The sequence below is a fragment of the Venturia canescens genome, chromosome 2 (genome assembly GCF_019457755.1).
Source record: "Venturia canescens isolate UGA chromosome 2, ASM1945775v1, whole genome shotgun sequence".
Taxonomy (NCBI): domain Eukaryota; kingdom Metazoa; phylum Arthropoda; class Insecta; order Hymenoptera; family Ichneumonidae; genus Venturia; species Venturia canescens.
Window position 1 is genome coordinate 21054805 of NC_057422.1, and position 16610 is coordinate 21071414.

Here is a 16610-nt window from a genome sequence, read left to right on the forward strand (position 1 = left end):
GATAAGACTGTGAAAATCAAATTTTTCGTTTCGCGAACGAACTTCTTTGTAGTTTTTCGTAGAAGATTACTTCCTGTACTAGAAAATTGTTATAATTATTATAATTTTATAATTTTTATAAAATTAATATTAAAATATATTAATTATTTTAAAATATAAAATTAATATAAAATATATTAATATTATTTTTAAAATTATTGTAAAAATGTTTCGTGCTTGCTTTCCATCGTACGTTAAATGTTCTGTGATACCGATTGTAAAAAAAAAAATAAATCATTTTTTCGTCTCATTTTTTAAGATTTTTGGGAGTCGAACGAATATGTAGGAAGGATCTTACCTCGTTTTTGGTAGCGTTGATGGCTTTCAGCGCTTTCAGTTTTTCGAGATCATCCGCCGATTCCTTTTCCGAGGTTGAGGCCGACGCCGGTTTCGTTGGGGTTTGTTCAACCAGTGTGAAGCCGAGATCCACGTCCTGTTTCCATAATACCTCAATGAGGTCCATGTCCTGGAAACAAAAACGAAAGATTCTTGTTAAAGAAACCGAAAGAGTTCGAAGGAACTCGTGCATAAAAATTCATCACAACTATTCCGGACTTAAAAGCAAAGCCTCGAAGAAGATTCATTCAGGATGGCAAACTTATATCACTTGGACAATAATAACAAAACTTCTCGTTACGTTTTCTTAACGGATAACCTTCACGATAATCGTTTTTTGTCACAACCCTTGAAACGATTTCGGCTTGTAAGGGAATAATCATTAAGTGGCGACAATGATAAGTTCCTTGTCGGTTTTCAGTCTAGCGCCGTCGAGGAGATATGCTTGGGTAGAAAAGATGGCGATTGGTTTTCATCAACGATGCGGGATATACAAGAGCCCGTGATTAACGACAGCCGGATATCGATGTGCATCTCGGTGTAGGTATTATTACATGTTTGTATATAATATGAATATGTATATGTATATAGATGCGCGTGGCAACGTTATGCGACTGAAGAAACGACCCACAGAGGGATGAAGAGAAAGAAAGGCTCGATGTATGGGAGTGACATGGCACAAAATGGCGTGGAGCTCTATGAAGCTACGCTTATTTTGTGCTCGGTACCTACTCGGTGCGGAGGAGCATTAATTGAGTCAATTTCTCGTCTTCTCGTGTTTCAGGCTTGTTAAACAATCTAGGGATTTTCATCGCCAATTTAATAGATGAAAAGAGTCGGTGCTGAGTGTACGAATTTAGGAGAGAGCCTTTCCAATTTTATCGGTGCTAATAAGCGTGTCCAAAAGTTTTCATTACAACGATGAGAAGCGTGTTCGCCATTGGAGTGCCAATGATCTCGAAATACGCGATTTATGTTCCTATAAATTCATGAAAATATAGAACCGAAAAAGAGCTTTAGCTCTTTTAGTTAATCTTTAAAAAGATTAACTTTTAGCTCGAAAATCCTTCTAATCAATTAATCCTTATAATTTTTTCATGGATTTATCCTTAGCGGTGCATATCGCCTAGGAGATTTTACTTTCAGTCCATTTTGGATTCGATTCGAATATACAAATGAGTCGCGTCAGTTTCGAGCTCAATAGTATTATATGAGCTGCTCTTTATCGTCAACGAATTTTGCATACGCATATGTCTGCGATAATGCATTTCTAATCTTTTTCGCAGCATTTTAATGATTTCGAAAACAGATGTACGACGATTTTCATTAGTTCAAAATCGTCGGTCTCTTTCCACTCGATCCCTAGCATTTGATCTTTCGCCGTTCGATGAAACCCCGGTAACGAATGTAACCGATCTCCCATTTATTTAGTTACAAGCCATTTTGAAGATTTTCCAATGATTTTTGCTGTGCGATATCCTCCCTGTATAATTATTTTAATTGAATGAAAAAAAAAACGAGAAGGCATTGTTTTAGAACAAAATATGTACACGGAGAGAAATTATCATAGGAGTAGAGCCAAATTTGTGACGGATTTTTCCAAGCCCCGAAAAAAAACTGTTTTCCTGGCCGCACGAACTCTCCAATAAGACTTTAATTTTCACCGAACAAATTTCAAATATAAAACCGATTTTAATTTTTCAAAAACAAATTCACTGAAAACTTCATCCTCCGCGTACACCTTTTGCCTGCACTCAAAACAAATCCAAATTCAAAAGTAAAATAATCCAAATTATTCTCGGGATGGTAGGAATTCTTTTTCCAACGTTTGCCCCACGTTGGGCGCCAAATTCATTCTTACGAACATACGAAGTGATTTTTTGTGAAGTGAGAACTCGATGAAAATTGATGTGTGATACCAAAACTATTATCGTACAAGGGCGAATTATTCTGTACTGTACTAATTTTCTAAACTCTTTGGCGGATCATCGATGCTCGTGTTCGAGCTCCTCAAATCTTGCTATGTTCAACTGTAAATTTCGATTGTGACAACAATACTAACCATAGCAAAACGGCATTAATATAAATTCTACTTAAGATGATGGATCAGTCGGTAATCGCAACCGTGAGTGCGAGAGAGATAGCTGCAAATTTTGAAAAGGAATTTTGTCCACATCGTTCGTCCGATCGAAAAAATAAAAATGTCATCGGATTTTTGCGATCGTGCTGCGTACGATGACATTTTTATTATTTTAATCGGACGAACGATGTCAAAGAGTTTCAATTTCAAAAATTCGAGGTGTGATTACTGACTGACCCATCATCTTAACAGTTCATCATCGTCAACATAAATTTTATAATGTTTCCTCGGTGAATTGCACAGGAAAAAATAGCACAGTTAAAACATTTGTTAGAGCAAAATAAGCAATTTAAACGTTTTTATTCGAAATCGACTTGGAAATTATAATGTTTTTGATAAAAATCTCCAAAATGGGAGATACTAAACCCTAACACCGGGGTGTCATAGTGATTTTCACAATTTTTTCTCTTCGTGTTAATATTCAAGCGCGAATGAAATTCTGTTATGTACCATAGTAAATATTCAAATATTTTGGCGGATCGACGATACTTGTATTCGAGCTCTTGTAATTTTACTATGCTCAACTGTGAAATAAGCAACTCAGAAATTTGAATTTGGAAAGGACACGAAAATTACAGAGTTTTTGGTAAAAACCTGCAAAATGTGCGGTATAGAACCTTAACACTATAGCGGCATAGTCATTCTTACTATATTTTTTCTCTTCGTGGAAAAAGGAAAATTGTTTTCGATTAACCACTTCGAAAAACAAGGATGAGAGTGTGTTTTTAAGTTGAAATTTTTGACGTGAATTTTGATTGGTCTGTGAACAACGCGTTGCTTTTCATAATTTTCCCAATTTAGTAATTTCATTAAAATCTTCATATTTATATTCCCTTCGAATGAATTCGGAGTTTCGAAGTTGTATACGCACGAGTGAAGAAATGTTGGCTGGGGTTTAAAAAATAATTCTCACGCCGCCTTCTATCATTCGATAGAGCAGCGATGGTAAGGTTCGAAGACGATATCTCGTGTGGGTGTTTAACCAACGATACGTCGATGAGCCGCCATGCTGGAGTCGCAGCGGGGTGTCAGTGCCGCGCCCACAAAACACCCGCGGAGTTCTCTGATTTTTTTCTCACTCGCTCCCCCTCTCCCTCTTCCTTTTTTCATCTACAGAGTTGCGTACAAACGCGATCACATCAAAGTAATTTCTCGTGTGCTTCAGCACGAGAGTGGTATCTTTACAGCGAAGAAATTGTGAAAATACTTCCACGATGCCATGTTGTTTTGTTGTAGATGCAAAATAATCGTCATCATTGACGCGCTATGTGACCTGCGATTGTTGTTTTTTTTTTTTTTTTTTATTAGTGCAACAACGAAAAAACGGCAGCCATTTTAATGACGATTAAAAAAAAGCAACATGTTCGGAAAGATCGATGAAACAAAATGTTTCCCGAGGCTGTTCCGCGTCGCCCCGATTTCTTGTAAATCTTGCTAAGAATTTCCCAGCGGAGAGGATTTCGGGAACCTGTTTGTAGCATCAGAAATAACCCGTTGTTGTTATTGTTGTTATATACGAATAGGACCAGAGAAGAAGAGAGAAAGAAAGCGGAGCGAGGAGCGCGGGGAGTTGATCCCAACAAATTGCTCTCCCGGTAATCTCGTTAAGGTGTTATACCGTGGCGGCTTCTCCGGTACTTCACCCTTTCCTCCTCGGTTGTTAGTGAGACGAGTCGAAAGGCAGGCAGGCAGGCAGGCTTTCACGGGAAATAAGGAATCTGAGAGAGTCCCGCGGGAATGGTTAAATGGGAATGACGGCCGACTATGTGCAAGTGTTGAAACCACTGCGGTTGCACTCCTGCTGTTGATGGGATATCGAAGTATAAGTTCTTTCATCCTACGTATATAGAATGGGAAAGCGAGCGAGGGAGAGGGAACATGAAAAATCAGTACCTGACTTTGTAACAACCAAGACGAGCCAATAAATGCCTTTTTTCTTGCTAATGGTCGGTGGTATACCGTAAGGGCAGGTTCGTAGTTCATTATCTTCGATTTTCACGCTTAACCACCCTTTCGTTGCTACCCCATACTCGGTGTAGCTTTCACAACGACTGTGAAAACCGATTACAACTTTCGGGATCGGAAAACGTCACGGTGAACGGTTTTTTCTCGGACGTACGGAATCGCTGTGATTTCGGTGATTCGATTGAGTCATATCTATCAATCGCGTATCCAATGCTGGAAGGATAATTTCGAGGATCAAACGCCCCCTTCCAATGGGGAATGAGACACTTCGAATCGGAAGTAGCCTCGATCGACGCGGGCACAGAATATATTCGTTGGTAGAAAACGTGTCGCTTCGATCATCGGGGACGTCAGACATTTCTGTGTAAATAAATATCCTCGAATCAGAGCCCGGACGATGTAACGTGAACGTTTGAAAGTCGAGATTGTGATTTTGACGTGTTTGGCTCAAACGTAAAAAATAATTGATTCTGCAATGGCTCCGTAGAGCAATGCGAGACACTCTACGAGCATGGGGAACACGAGGGGGAAGGCAAATGGAAAATACACGGAGCTTCGTGCTGTCTACCTGGCGTCCGGCAAAAGTCTCGGTGTTACGACCATAAATTACTTAGTGTAATTCTCTCTCTTTGTAGGAGAGCTGTGAATGCAAAAGATCGCATGCGACTCGAGACGAGCAAGCTTTTTGCGGTGAACCACACCATCGAGAGTTGTAAAACAGCGTGCTGACCGCTAATGGGTCCCCCGTGGGTCACGCCCACATCGCCTCAGCCTTCTCCAGAAAGGTAAAAGGCTCCGGCCCTTTCTTTTTGCATCCCGATGAAAAAGGAGAATCTTTTGCCGTGCACTAAACACGGATTCGAAATCTTATCGGAATTTTCGACGTCGCATCGAAGATTTTTCTCTTTCAAGTGTACCGCCGTATCACGAGGGCATGATTTTCTCAAAATGATCATCAGGAACCGCATAAATTTTCCAAGTACCCAACTTCGACGGTAAAAAACACTAAAAGAAGGTGATTTTTTGTTTTTATCATCTTTAATTCACCACTGTACTCGGCACTCATTCGGATGCATAAAATCCTGACAACAGGAATGCGTCTTTCGCTTACGCTCGTGTGCAAAAATGGAGAAAATGGAGAAACATTTGCACCAAAGTCCGCGAGCTCGCGACTCGTCTTCAGTCGGTAATTTCGTAGTGAGAGTTGAGCCCGCACGCGAAGACCCCCTCGTGTTCGTCGCGCTCTCTGCCAAGCACAAAGCATTAATTTCCTCGTTTTAATTAGTGCGAGAGGTACCGGTATGCACGCAGCAGCAGCAGCAGCAATGGCGGCTGTTGCGGAGTCGGCAGTCGTGTCGTGGCTTCTTTCTCGTTCACACAATCTATACATGGATGCACACGCACGGGAGACGAGCACAGAGAACGCGCGGATGGTGGGGACGGCGCGCGGAGGAAGAAGGCGACGGCGTGGCGGCGGAGAGGACAGAGGGGAATTTGATTAATGATCCTGTGCTGGATTCGAAATAAGAGAACAAGGGGGAAGAAAAAGAGAGAATGAGAGGAGAGGAGAGGAAGCAGATCCTAAGGGACGCCGAGTCTCTGCTTTCCCACTCCTCCGCCGTGCCGCACGAGAGAGCGGATTCCGCTCCGTGTCAGTCGCCGACAGAAAACCCATTTTCTAAACTACTCTACGAAAAATCTATATACGCATGTTTTTCATTCACGCGGACGAGTAGATCGACAGTTCTCGAGTTTGTATCATAAACATATACGAGCGGATGGGTTTTTCGATTTTTGTTACACGGATTTTAGGCTTCTACGAAGAGGTACGAGAGCCCGCGTTGACCAAGTGAAACGAAAGCTCCGTGCCGATGCGAGGCATTCAATAAAGCGGAATAAAATTGCTGAAAATTTTCACAGACTTTTCTACAAGGGGGTGATTTCTCTCCTGGACGATCCACGTCAGTTATGTCGCGAGGAGGATTTCCTTCTAATGGAATTTTCTCCGCGATTCGTAAAGGGGGCGAAACCAAATTTTCCTGCCACAAAGAAGAAAAAGTGGCTTCCCTCTTTTACGCCTCGTTCCTATCACAGTTGATTGCTCCGACTCGGCGGAGAATACGATTCTATGCTGGGATGTGGGATCAGATCGTAAGATACTGAGGGCCAGGAGAGGGCGAATCGTTCGAACGAGGGTCGGACGATAAAAAAACAAGACGGAAGGCCGTAGATGCGAAAGAAGCAACGCCCGAATAGAGGCTCAATCGCGGGTGTTGATAAAAGGAAAGAGAATCGTGAAAAATTGCCTTCGCTGAGCCTCCCTACACGGGCATTCAGAAGCTCCCCTAATGATATATTTTTCTATGTATGCGTGCGCCAAGATATGGCCGCATGCGATTTCGGGAGCTGATAAGACGCGTTGCGGCTGTGACCCATTTTCTTAGTGCTATTTTCTCTCACTCTCTTTTTTTTATTACCTCAAACAATACTCATCAAATAGGTACTGTTCGGGAGAAATTGATCTCCAAAAGCGCGCAGGTTCCTTTCGGCCGAAGCGAATTCAGCCGGCCATTTGTTCGGGCCTTTTATACGGAGCACATGTATGCTTCGTATATACACGAGTTTATCTACCCATATTCTCGCATGCGTATGCGTATGAAGCTCCTCGGAGAAGCAGCAACAGCAGGGGACATATTACGAGCTCGAGTGGACCCCCGTCCAATCGGAGTGCCGACACGATTCGCGCCTTTCTCCGTGTATACCGTGCTCTCGCGGTTGATAGTGGGTGACCGGTCTACTCACATTCTTTTCTTCGTTTTTTCCCTACGATTTCCTATCGAATATGCGCCTATATATATGTTCTAGCATGGCTCGCTCTAAAAGTTAGGATAATCGTCTCGGAGGGAGTAGTCGAGTAATGAGAGAGCCATTCGTCACGCACATAATTTCGTAGCGAGCAATGCGTGTTGAGTGAGCTTAATGCTCGGGAAAATATTAAAAAATGTTTACGCGCGACGCCCGATAATTGAAATTTAACAACTTTCCGTGGTCGTGTTAGCCATTCTATCGAATCTAATGAAATTTGTTTTCGAGATGTTGTGGATTCTGATAACAACGATATTGAGAAAGGATGAAATAACTACAAAAATGAGACATCGCTCGATGAACAATCGAATGCTGGGATTACAAAAAGAACGTTGAAAATTTATTCAAACGATTCTTTGGAGTTATGACACTGAAATTCGCAACGTTGGAGTCCAACGAAATGATAAAAAAAACTCTCCAATAATTCTAGTAATACTCCAATTTCGTTCCCCGTCGAATTTGCAATTTGTAGTTTTCCAACCTGCACCGATACTTCGTGAAATAAACAAATTGGTGAATTACAAATGTTTTTCTTTTTCCTTCATTTCGTTGGACTCCAACGTTGCAAAATTCAGCGTCGTTCAGAGTTAGGCCTTGTTTGAAAAAAATGGTTGATTATTTTCATGAAATAAATGATGGATTTCTCTCTGCTAGACGGAGAATCGATGAAATTGATGAATCTACGATCGTCGACAAACCCGAAGCAAGTATAAACGGGGGTTTCATCACGTAAACGAAGGCGACGAGGTAATAATGTCAAAGTTTTGATCGAGCAAGAAAAACTAATGTGATTGACCGTTATGAACGACGAGCGGCGTCAATTTCATCGACTCCATGAATAGCAAAAAAGAAGGAAAATTATTACGACGATCTAACGATCAAACTCATTATATTTTTCGATTATGGTATTGAAATAATGAAAATTTGGCTCCCAAACAATGAGGACGTTGTAGTAAATACTAACTGTTGTGTGGAAATAAATAAAAACAATTTTAATGTCAGAGAACTGGAAAAAAAAAACATAGGGGAGTCTCACGCGAATCTAATGGAAAATCAAAAATTACAACTTTGAGGGGTAAACTTTGTAAATATTATAGAAAAATATATCACCGATAATTAAAATTACTTTCTTATCACGATCGGGTTGTCAAGACAAAAAATGATAAAAATTGCGTATGGGCTCTGGTAGGAGCCTAAGTGGGGGGGATTCGAAAACTGAGATGTTTATAAAGAGTTTCCTTGAAAACTAGATGGTGCACCCAGGGAAAGCTCCGGTGACCGATTTATGGTATATTTTTTTATAATTCCGAGTTTTAACCCTGAGCGATGGGATTTTTGATGTTTCAATGTTTTCGCACTTCTGAAATAATAAAATTAACGTGAATGGGTTACGGCTACGTGATGATAATAATAATTTTACTATTTTAGAAATATAATCGGTAGAGAACTAACATTTTTATACAATTTTATTATGAAAAAGTGTTTGAAGAGTTCATTTTGGCTAGCGTGGTGCAACAGCTGCTGCTGCCATTGACGTCACGCCGTTAGCTTTGTTAACAAATTTTATAGGTTATGAATTGAGTTTACTGTCCAAAGTAGTATTGCAGTGAAGGAAAATGAAAAAATTAACGATAAAAAAGTTTACCGGCATAAAAACGGTTGTTTTGTAAAAACTGACAAAAAAACGTGGCGAAGCAAACGAACGACAAAATATGACAAAAAGATCGAACTGACGTCACATGCGAACATATATTGAATGCAGCGTTGCCGTACGTTACCGATCCACTCGTCGTGCAATCTGAATGATTTTTCATCAGATGTTTTTTAATATTTCAGCCGATTTTGAACGGCAATCTTCAAAAATAAAAATACGTACGTATTCTTGAATATCCACGAAATACAACGATCGATTTGTTTTTGCGAAATCTTGGATATAACTATAATTAAAAACTTCAATAACTTTTCATGTGTGTACGACTTTCATGTGCCGGAGTGATAAGTGTCAGAGATAACTTGATGTTCAATAATTAATCTGCTGCTAAACTACGCGGTAACTAGCGTCCAAATTTTGCAAATCTATCCAGTACACATTCATTTTTGCCTCGGATTATTCTGGCCCGTGGGAACAGGAGTTTTAGAAAAAACGTGGCAAAATGGAAGACGAGAATGAAAGAGAGAGAGAGAGAGGGGATTGACAAGCTCGTGAGAGACAAAATGGGATTCACACGAAAGCAGATACATATCTAAAAATGTGTTTGTACACATGTACATATCTAGTCGTATAAATACATATATATGCGTGGAGAGCATGTATGGGAAATGCAATTCACGGAGTAATCACAAGGGAACGGGCATCGATCACCCCGCGACGTTTCTCGGTGTCAAAATATTTTTTTCGTTCCTTCTCTCACGCTCGACTGGTGCGCTACCGCCGTGTGTCGCGTTTACAAAACGCGGAAGCGCGAGAATTTTCTACGATGAGCATTTCAAATTGTGCGCTTGCTACACCGCAAATACCCAGCGCGGGTAATAAAACGGGGAACGATCACGAGTTCCGTATAATCCCTTGAGAGTCGCGCGGTATAATTCACGAAAGAATCAAAGAAAATTCTGACGAATTTGGTCACCCATTTTTTTTTCAATATGCTAAAACCCCGTGAACATCCGTCGGCGAAATATTGTGACATTCATTCGTAAACTGACTTCACACGACGCTGAAGTTTGCAACGTTGGAGTCCAACGAAATGAAGGAAAAAAAACATTTACAATTCACCAATTTGTTTATTTCACGAAGTATCGGTGCAGCTTGAATAACTACAAATTGCAAATTCGACAGGGAACGAAATTGGAGAATTACTAAAATTATTGGAGAGTTTTTTTTATCATTTCGTTGGACTCCAACGTTGCAAACTTCAGCGTCACGACTTCACTTTGTTCTGATTCCAAATTGCTGGTTTTCTCAACTCAAGAATATTCATATTAGCTTTTTTTAAATGAACGAATGTTGAAAAAAATACACTGGAGCAGTTTGTAACTTGAGACTATTCATTCGGAACTCTTTTTCCACGCGAACGAAGCTCTTCCTAAAAGGGATTTTAATTAAGAACACTATTGATTGCAAGAGTAAAACCATCGCGTCGGAGAATTTTTTTTTTTTTTTTTTTTTTTTTTTTAATAATCGATTACGGCATTGCTGTGGGCTAAGCATTTTTACAGAGAGTCAAGCACCTGAAACTTTTTCCAAGCCTTACAAGACGTAGTTAATAATCGAAGGACCGTGACGTTTTTTCATTGGATGCCGCAGACACCTGCCTCCGAAAGTATTGAAAATGGTGTCGTGTATTCCAGAGACGCGAAACGGAACGAAAGTGAGGATGGTAAGGATAAGCTACGAGGACGAACAGAGCGAAAGACAGGTGGGTGGTGGACCGTACACGAAGAATAAGAGGAAGAAGGAGAAAAAGATGACGGAGAAGGGATTGGATGTAAAAAAAGTCGAATGACAAATGGAGGAGCGGCGTCCTTTTACAAATTCCTCTCGTGCTTGTTCGCGTACAAATTGACTGTGTCCGAGGCACTCACAACTCCTCGTACGCGCTTTACTCACGTGTTAAAAAAAATTGCGAATTCTCGTGTATTTAAGATCTTAATCATCGTCAATGGCGTATCTTAATTCCGTTCGATTCTAATCGCGTGTTTGTGCTCTATATTGGAATTCTGACGAATTGCAGTAATCGATGTGTCGTACATAAATTCAGGGTATCTCGAAAAAGAAATAAAGCTCGCCGCACTCCGACGACGCACGAATAATCCACGATAAAATCCGAATGGAAAATAAAAAATAGCAAACAGCGGGAAAAGAAAGAAAGCGAACGATGAAGCCTTGAACATTTACTTTGCTTTTTCCCCCCTCCGAAGACAATCGCTCGTACAGTGACTGCCGCGCGATTGTCCTCCGTCCGTGATCGTCGGACACAGTTCATTATCACTGTGTTGTGTCTGGATGGATACATGTTTCAAGATCCGAGATAATTACAAATCGATAATTATTCGCGATGTGGGGATACGACTTGTGCGTTGATGTTATCGCTGCGGCTCAATACAGGATTTTCCAGGTGAAACCGACACTTTCTTTCACTGCCTCGAACATCCGATGCACGCTGATGTTCTACGTTTATAAAAAATCGTTGAGTCTTTATTGGCTCGAAGGAAATGATATTTGCTTGTTGGAATCGCATTGACGAAATAAGATTCTTCCCGTTGATCGGATCATCGAAGATCGCGAATCGAATGTCAAACTTAGCGCTGTACTTTTGTTGAAATCTTAAGAACCGGCTGACATTTAAATATGCTGCAATAATAGCCTTCGCGGACCGACTGCCAAAATTTCAAGTCTATTCACCATTTAGTTTTCGAGATGTTCGCGATTAAAAATGGGTCTTTTGTACGCCTACACCGAACGCGTCACTGGGTAGCAATTTGTTTACATTTTATATTACCGACGCTAAACGGATCTTAGGACTTAAAAATAAAACCGGTCGTGCGTATTCAGTACTGTTGTGGGATTAATATTTTATAAAATGGGAGTTTTTGATGACGCGGAACGAGCGCATGATCATAGCTGTGACGACGTGGCAACAGTGCACGATGCGGCGAACTGATAGGCGCGATACGAAACAATATGAAAACTTTTTTCTCAAATGTTCGACCACCTTTCTCGATTGAAATGTCGTTTGAAGACTTTTCAACTTCTTTCGTGGCGAATAAATAAGATTTCGGGAAACACTGACATTTTGAGGCTCGACGCTACAGTAATACTGGGAACTTGCGTTGTTGGGACGATCGTGCATGAGGCGTGATTGTGTAGGATAGGCAGAGTGTACAAGCTTTGGCAATACCGTGTGAGTAAGCATTGGATTTCATTGTACGCAGCAGCCCGAACTTTTAGCTCGTACGTGTACATACTGAACTAGCTTAAGGGAAAAGTGTGCGAAATTTTGAATTTTGAAATGTTGTTAATTAATGAATTCCGCTTGAAAGAGCCCATGCATATTTATGACTCTGTAATAAGTTTGTAAAGGCTCAGTTCACAGAGACTTCCGCTTCATTAGCTCGCCGTTGTGTTCTACAATTATTTTTTCTCCTCGAGGCAAATTATCCATACGAGGGAGAATATCGGGCCGGTGCGCTTGATAAAAATTGCAATCAGGAAATTATTAAAAAGACTTTTTCTTCTGATTTATTCTCAAAGGTTGTGAGCGGCATTTCAAATGAGGAATAAATTTCTCCTTATGACTTTCGTCTCTCGGTGCGACGCTATTTTCATCCTCTCAAAGTCGTCCCTCGTCTTTCTTTCTTTCCGCATTTTCTCCGGAACGCTAATGGCGGCGTCTTCTTTTCCATTGGATCATTAGTCACTATAACTTCGTGTGCGCTGCTCTTTCTCTTTCTTATGATCACGGGAGAAAAAGAGGAGACAAGCGAAAATTCGATCTCTTCTTCGTGTAATACACGTCCCGGGGGTTACATGCGGCGGGAACTCGAGGGTGGCCTCTCTCATCAATATACTATATCTATATTGGTAGTTTATGTTAATGGTACAAGAGTCTTATGATGCGAGACTCCGAAGGTGGTCTTTTTTCGATCGATCGTATTTTCGTTACCTCGAAGAACGAATTTTTCAAAAAAACATCGATCGAGTTATATCTGCACAAAAACTACGGAGAAAAAAAAACACTTTTTATTAATTCTAAGGAGATAAATCGGAAAAACATTTATAACTTGGCTTTTTCTCATAACTTGCGATGTAAAAGTTACGAATTTATGTAAATTTTTCTTCACAGACGAGCTGCAAAATCAATCCAAGCGCGTTAAGTGGTTTTTTTTTTTTTTTTTAATTTTCTATTATGAATTATGAAGATTTCTCATTATGAAGATTAGGGGTCGATAAAAAGAAATGTTTTTTTGAAATAATGAGGCACGTCGGAGGGTGGTTTGGAAATGGAACGCTGAAAGCTATATAAATTCGTGCGGATGCTGCGGAAATTCGGAATGACGCGTACTTTTTCGACGGTCTTTCAGTGACGAAAGACCACCCTGGTAAATCATCGATTATTCTTTTTCGCGTCAGACTCCACAATAATCCGTCAAATCTGAAAGGTTTCCTTGGAGAACAAATAGAAATGCACTAATACAAATATTTTGTTTATCTATAAATCTGTTGAATCGTAATATTTATTAAAATCAACTGCACATTACTAAGGTTAGTACTTAAACTTTTGCTGTAACTGTTGTATAAAACGTCAAGTTTCTCATTACCAAATGCTATTAAGGAGGTCGGATCGCGACGATACAATGTTGCCATGCTAAAGCATGTTAAAAACATTAAAAATTTCAAAATGATAAGATTTTAAAAAATTTGGTAAATGTATTCTTTAAAAATATATATGACGATATCAATTTTTTTAGATTTTCCTGCCACATAGCTTCTTCGAACTTCCAGAACTTCGATTTAACGCTCAATTATTCGATAACCATGTGCTAAAAAATTTTTTAAAAAATTGTATTTGTATACTTGATGCCAAAGAATGTTATCACCAAATTTGATCAAAGTCTGATTATTTTGATTTCGTGATCCAACCTCCTTGAGCATCGAAAATTATTCCAGTGAAATTGATAATTCGAAACAACATGCAAAAATATGAAAAACAAAGGCAAGAAAATCATTCTTCGTTCAAATAAATTGCGCATGGATTCTTATAATTCCATGTAGAAATAATTGAACGCAAATTCAAGAAAAGCAGAATGAATTATCGCGAGCTTTCTCGACCGGGCGAAGCGTCGATGTTGTTTTAAATTAATCCTGAAATCGTAATGAATCAGTAGAATTTTAATTTTAATTTTATAAGACCGAAAGGTGTCTCAAGAATTATTTTTATTTATGATTTTGAATTTTCGCGCCGAAACGCTAGCCGCCATGCTGTTTCGGTTTGTGACTGCGAAATACCGAATAACAAGATTTGTGAAAATAATGAGTTATAATGTATGTCGTTGGTGCCTGAATGCATCAATAATACAAGTGTAAAAACGCCACAAAAATTGTGGATTCATCGCCACTATATCAACTTGTATTTATTATTGGTAGATTTGTACTTTCTGACATTTCTAAAAAAGTAAAAAAAAAAGACGATTTTCAAAATTGAGTTATAAAATTTACATTGCATTTTTATGAACAAATATTGACGTTTCTCGTTTACTTTTTACGAAATCTATCATAAACATGCGTTCTCATATTTTTTCTTACATGCTGTAAAATACCCTATTGAAATTTTCATTGGGATTAGGATCGCTTGAAAAAAAAATTGAATGAGTTTGGGCAAATGGTTTTACAATGACTCGTGTTCGAATTATTTCGAATTTTCCCGAAGTATTTCTGGGGACGTAGTTCATCCTGCCATCTTATGACTGACGGGAGAACTGAAGATGAAAAGAGAGTGTACGGTTGGCCGATGGTGAGGTATCTGCGGTTGGTATAGTTCGCCGGGAGCTCATTGCCGACGAGTGATTTGGAATATTTCCATGTAGTTCGTTTCCTCCATCATCAGGGCTCCAACAACTTTATTCGCGCGAATACACAAACGTGACTAGAAAATTGCATCCAAGAAGATTCTCTTTGCAAAGAAAAAAAAAAAAAAAAAAATACGCGACACTTGCCAGTTTGCTCACGGATATTAATTCTTCTTCTTGGTAATAAGCAATGAAATAATTTGTATGAGTTCGGAAAACGCAGTATGTTAATTGATGATGAATAAAAGTCTCGACAGCTGCCGACTTTGGATAGCCTGAGCTATCACAATGCGAGATTTTATAACTTTGAGAATAAAAAATTATGGAAATTGCAGTCGTTAACAATATTTTCCTCCTTTAAATTTCTTCGTTCTTGAGGCTTCTAGCGTTATCTCTCTCGTCGACAATCATCAATTGCGTCTTGAGAAATCGTACGAGCTGCTACACTACTATACATACTATACTATTGGTGCTATAATTATCACTCTCATGATAAATAATCTCGATTGAACGAAACTCGTGTCAAACTCTGCGTAGTGTCGTCGAACCGTACCCTTATTTCTCATGCCTGTCCTCAACTGACTGGAGACTAACACATTAACGGGAAGTTCAAGCGATATATGTAGGATACCATAAAAAAAAAAAAAAAAACATTAGATTGTATTATTTCAAGTTAATTAATTGAAAATTTGCGTGAATCTTGTGGAACAGCGCTTAATTGTGTGAGAAAAATTTGGAGAGATTTCATCGTCTGATAATCGAGATATTAATTGTTGAAAATGAGGGTTAAACATGCGGGCTCTTATGGAAGCTTTCAAAAAATTGCTAACTTCAACAATAAATATCTCAATTTCGAGAGGGTGAATCATCGGCATATTCCGCCAGAAGTTTAATACTGTCTTAAGCTTTCTGTTGAAAAAATTTTATTGTGCAACGTTGGAAAATCATTTTCTATAAGATACGCTTGAACCTCCTTAAGGAATTCATTCTTCCGAACGGAAATGAGAAAACAGAATGTAATTTCATTTCCGTTATGCTGAACTGAGCGAGGTTAAAATGCGACGGTATTTTTTTTCATTCAGCAACACCCAAACCGACCGAATTGTTAGCATTTTCGTATTGATTTTAGTTTTTGATTTTCAATTCGACTGATTTTTTGTTAAAGACCGTACGTGAATGTTGAACGCTGAAACAAATTTTCGTTTTTTGCCTTCTCAAGGTTTCAAACGGTTGAAGTTGTCGGAAAGAAAAAAATGTGTGTTTTCGCAATGCGCAACTTCTTAGCACATGGAATCGAGTGGGTATTCAACAATCGACGAAGCTCGACGCGTCTTTGAAGTTTGTCGTAATTGTATAGACTTTGGCCTTGACCATGACTCGATACCGACGAGAACATTGTGTGGTGTCGAGTTTCCCGGAAGTTAAATTGTCAGCGACGAGCTTTGTTGGATGTGTGACTCTGGTGTTATTTATACAATCAATTTCTACAATAATTGTGGAATTACCGTGTTGCTTTCAAGTGTTTGTTAAACATCTAACATTTAGGCCCGGTCTTTGCCCAACAGTTAATTATCTCCTATCAACGAGTACTCTCAACGAAACCGTGTTGCGAGAGTGGAAGAAGAAAAAAGCAAGAAAAATGATTTTTTATCTAAATGCGATAACGATTCGAATATAATGGATCTGACGTTAACAATGC

At 39.4% G+C, this 16610-nt stretch overlaps 1 protein-coding gene across 10 annotated transcripts in view; it reads right to left on the minus strand.

Moving 5' to 3' along the window:
* The window catches only part of cnc (cap-n-collar), a 117587-nt gene that overhangs the window by 68155 nt on the left and 32822 nt on the right, over window positions 1-16610 (minus strand). For all 10 annotated transcript variants that reach the window (XM_043411575.1, XM_043411573.1, XM_043411574.1 and 7 more), the window contains one exon: window positions 338-505. In XM_043411575.1, the coding sequence (XP_043267510.1) occupies window positions 338-505 (168 nt within the window). The remainder of the gene's footprint in view (window positions 1-337; window positions 506-16610) is intronic.